General features: G+C 28.6%; 1 protein-coding gene across 2 annotated transcripts in view; it reads left to right on the forward strand.

The window, feature by feature from the left end:
* FGF5 (fibroblast growth factor 5) overlaps window positions 1-5126 on the forward strand; it is a 32591-nt gene that overhangs the window by 12268 nt on the left and 15197 nt on the right. For both annotated transcript variants that reach the window (XM_011966231.1, XM_011966232.1), the window contains exon 2: window positions 2550-2653. In XM_011966231.1, coding sequence (XP_011821621.1) covers window positions 2550-2653 — 104 coding nt within the window. The remainder of the gene's footprint in view (window positions 1-2549; window positions 2654-5126) is intronic.

The raw sequence follows: 5126 nt of genomic DNA on the forward strand, positions 1-5126 counted from the left end.
CCCTGCAATATGTAACACAATAATAACACTTTCACATATATTATTTCATCTTCCCCATATTTAAAATACATTACATGCAAATTGTATATAATATTTACACACAGAGTGTACACTGTATTGAAATACAAGTTAAATGCATCTAAATGGATATTTGTTTAAAAAGAGAATAAGCTAATTATCAGAAGCTATTTAAGCAAAGCAGTAGTATTTCTATTAAAACAAATATTTATAAAGCCTTTTTATCTCAACATCTTAAAAGTTAGCATACAAACACATACACTTATGAGACTTTTATGTTTTACTCTACCATGTATTTTTTCATTAATATACAATATATCTGCATATTCAAAACCAGATCATTTTCCAGAGAATGGAATTGAAAGCCTCTAACAATTTAGTACCATGATTAAATTGGAGTAAATATATAACCAAATCTCTCCTCTATCGACTCCGTGTTGCCCCTTTTGTATCTATCATTCCACACATATACAATTTCTCACTTTCTTTCTTTCCCATTTTTGAATGTACATGTTTACATAAATATTCACAATCACATCCCCCATCTCCCAAATATCTAAAATCATTAATGCTCTTCTCAATATAATTCCATAATTCTGATAGATATTTAACTTGGTATCACTGTTATAGTCATGCTTTAGTAATAATATTATTATAACATATTACATCTGTGTAGAGTATTTAACTTCACAAAGCATTTGGTGTGTTTTGTTAATATTTGATAAAATGATATGCTTCTAAACGTTTAGAAGCACACTCAAATAATGTTTATAATAAACTCTATTATAAATAGCATTTAAAAAACATTTTGAAGGAAAGGATTTATACGACACTAGTGGTTTTGTTTTTTCTTTTTTCTTTTTTTTTTTTTTCAGTTTCCTTCTAACAGCAAAAGTAGCTTCCAATAGTTTTTGGTTTCTGTTTTTCAATTTAAAGAAACACCTATTAATGAACTGGTACCTGCAGTTTCCCTAAGGTGTGTTTTATTTACTTTGGGCTAAAAACATTTATTTTTTAAAAAGTTGTTCAGTTATCCCCTTTTTCACATAAACTTTCTAATGAAGTTTTTTAAGAAACCAAGTTGAATAAATAAACAGCAATGCTTGCTAGAATTATAGATGTTAGCTCACATTGCACAATACAAATGCTCAATTTTATAAAATATTTCTTATTTTTGGTAAGCAGAATAATTTTATATGTGCCTCAAATACTGCAGGGAGAGTTTGCTGTTCAAGAAAATCTGATGAATCTCTCTATTTGGCAGAGTCCTATTGAGATATCCTAATTAGTATATATGCTCAGAATATTATAGATGGAAATATTGAGATGTGCTTTTTTTCTTCCCCTCTGTTCTTTATTTCCTTCTTTTCTTCCTTCCTTCCTTCTTTTCCTTTTTAAAAGTAGAGATGCAGTGTCACTATTTTGACCAGGATGGTCTTGAACTCCTGGTATCAGGCGATCCTTCAGCCTCAGCCTCCCAAAGTGCTGGAATTACAGGCGTGAGGTACTGCACCTGGCTTCCCTTTTTCCTTTCTAAGACAGGTCCCTTTTTAGCTCTATTGAGCTAAAAATCTTTTTTTGAAATAGACAACTTTTGAAATTTTGAAATAGACAACTAATAAAAAACATTGTGCTCTTTTCATGTTCATATAAAATACATGATTTATTTTAAATAAGCAGGCTTTCTAATTAAGTGCAGACTATGTGTTTTATCTTATTAAACTACTCTATGAACTTTGGTGTGTAATTCTCTTGATCCAGTGGATGTGAACTTTGAAATTACTGTAGGAGACAGGGAACATTGACTTCATAATGCTAACTATGAAATACAAACTATAAACAATAATGTAATAAATTATCTCATTAATTTTTTTCTAGGAAATGATTCAAAATGCCAGATGTCTCAAAGCATAATCCATTAAACATTTCATTGAACCAATAATTTTAAGTTATTTATAATGCTTTCAGTATCTTACATGTAGTCTTTAAATGCAGTCACTAAAAGACTGAGTATAGTATATGTTTATTTGTAACTACCATTATAACCATGATAATTAGAGTAGAGGAATTTATTTAACGTAAATAAGTATTATTTTCCAGACTTTCAAATAGTTATACTAGTCTTGAGCACAGATTTGTGCTTTAATATTCAAAGTAGTGTATTATCTTTGATGAAGAAATAATGGAGAAGAATTATTTTGCAAAACATTTTTTAAATGTCTTTTTAATTTCTTTAGAACCTGAGAAAACTTCATGCTCATTGTGTACTAAAAGTGACTTATTTGTCCAAATAATTACTGATGAAGTAGAATCAAATTTTTGAATCTTGAAATTATTTTAAATGAACACTTGAATCCTAGCCTTCTTTGTTTTTAACATAGTAAAGGTCATGAAAAATAAGGATGTTAAATACTAAGTTCTTTTTTTAAATCACAATAATAAAGAATGGAAAGAATCTATGTAGAAATTTAATTCTTCACAATGATATAAAGAAGAGCCTGTGTTTTATTTTGGGATTTCTGTCATCCTAGGTATTTTGGAAATATTTGCTGTGTCTCAGGGGATTGTAGGAATACGAGGAGTTTTCAGCAACAAATTTTTAGCGATGTCAAAAAAAGGAAAACTCCATGCAAGTGTAAGTAGAACCACTTTATATTTGTTAAAGGTGCTATAAAGATTTTACATTTGTAAAACAGAATAATTTTCCAAGTTGGTAGGTAAGACAATTTGCCCAAAGAACTTAATTATTTAAAAAGCATATTTACATTTAACCAAGGGAATTTTGTATGCTTCTAGAAGTAATAATTTAAATATTTAATTTACTTAAAAAGATATTATAGAGTCTACAAAAAGTTTAAGCCTAAGTGTATTTGAAAATAGCGTTCTCAAAGGGGTAGCCATCCACTTATTTCTTAGAAGTGGGCCACATAAGAAGAAACATGGCAATAATATATTTCACCACATTTTAAACTTACAAGTTTATAGTGATTGTGAAGTAGATGAGGTTCTTACTTAATTTTACAAGCTACTCATAATACCAAAAATCGGGTCTCAGTAATGTAAAATATTTTCATATTAACAAGTAGGGAGGGAAGAAACCAATAATTAGAAGACTGTGACTTTCATAGACAAATTTTAATTAATTTGAAGAATTTTTATCTTGTATTTTTGTCACATCAAAAATAACGATTTCTTAATACTATGAAAACTAATTTTGCATTCTCAAAAATTTATTCAGACCAGTTTTATATATTGTGATCAGTTCATAAACTATTTATTTGCTTTGTTATGAAAGTTTCCATTACCTGGGAAGTATTAAAACATTTTAAAGATTATAGAATATGTTCAGCTTAGTTTTCCCACTCACAGATTCTATTTATTTGTATTAGTATATACACACGGAACTTAAAGGTGCTTTATGCTTTTTCTGTGGCATACTTATTTTCTTCACATTAAAACATTTTGAAAGCAATTATTGTTTAAAGTTAGTCATTTAATTCTGATTCTTTATAGTCTTTATTAAATAAATTATTAGAATATCACTTTTTCAATTTTCAAAGTTATAGAAAGTTTCAACTGATAGCAATCAATTGAAACTTACTATATATAATTTTATTTTATAGATCTTTAAAAACTTCAACGAAAACGCCACTTGGTTTAATGTGTAAGACTTTTATAATTTTACTTTTCTTAACATCTAAAGTGATTTGTTAATATCTTTTGGAAGAGACAGAATTTGAGCAATTTCTGTAGTTACTTGAGGATTCGATGAGATAATACATGCAATGTGCTAAGAATACTATCTGGTGTGTTATAAGTGCTCAATAAGTATTGCCTATTATTATAGGGTAACAATCTAAATATAATCTAAATATAATAAATTGCTAAAATATCAGTTTAGCAGCATAAATGGAAATCCTTTGTTAAATTCTTAAATCACCTATTGCAAGAACTATTAAACAATTTACCATTTCATTTTTTGAGCTGGTTACTATGCTCTAGCAAACTGTAATATAGTATTCATAGAAATATATTTTTAAATTTTTTTCATTTATTTAAGGGACAACATTCTGCATCACTGTGAAAAAAGTAGGGTATTACATTTTTTAATTTTATTTTTTATTTCAATAGGATTTTAAGGAGCAGGTGGCATTTGGTTACATGAAAAAGTTCTTTAGTGGTGATTTCTGAGATTTAGGTGTACCCATCACCCCAGTAGTGTACACTGTACCCGATGTGTAGTCTTTTATCTCCAACCCCCTCCCCTTTCCCCCTGAGTCACCAAAGTCCAATGTATCATTCTCAGGGCATTTAATTTTATTTTAAAATATTATTTAAAATTCACATACAGATGAGTTCTCATGAGAACTGTATAAAAGCAAAAAAAAAAAAAAAATCCACATACAGAATAGAAAACAATGATTAAACACATCTGAACGGAATAACTTTTCCTCAGTCTACTTTTAAGTTTATAAAAGATTAAAACACCTTCAAAATCTAACCTCATAATAATACACAGTGCATGCAAAGAAACTTTCTCTTACTGGTTTGTTTTGAGTGAAAATCTTAACTTTTAAAATATTCTGATTTATGCCATAGTACTTGCAAAAAATAGACTAAACTTGGAACAGCTTAAGGATAATTGCCCCAGAAAGTAACATATTACAAATGGAAGCCAATTAGAAAGGTCAAACTGAGAGGTTAAGATACATGATTCCTCTGTCAAATGCAAGTAACAAATTTCTAGAAATTTGACCCAAATGTCTAAGGATGGCTGGTTGAAATAATGCAGATAATGCAAAAACAGCATCTGTTATTCTTTCTCATCTTGGCAGGCTAAAGTTATTTCATAGAATAATGACTTTTAAACAGTACAAAGCAAGTCTTGCTCTTGTCACTCTCTGAAGCTCTTTGATATAAAAGTCATTCTGATGACTTTGAGCTAAATTGTAGATAAAAATATTAAGCCCTATGATTATGTGGATTCTTTTTAAACCAATTATCCAAGCCCACTTTCTCTTATCTGAGCTTTTATTAGCACTTTCCCTTTAGGTGAAAACCTAATTAAATTATAAAGTGATTTATTTTTTAAAGACGTTAAATTTAGA

This window comes from Mandrillus leucophaeus, unplaced genomic scaffold, assembly GCF_000951045.1.
Source record: "Mandrillus leucophaeus isolate KB7577 unplaced genomic scaffold, Mleu.le_1.0 Scaffold75, whole genome shotgun sequence".
NCBI lineage: Eukaryota > Metazoa > Chordata > Mammalia > Primates > Cercopithecidae > Mandrillus > Mandrillus leucophaeus.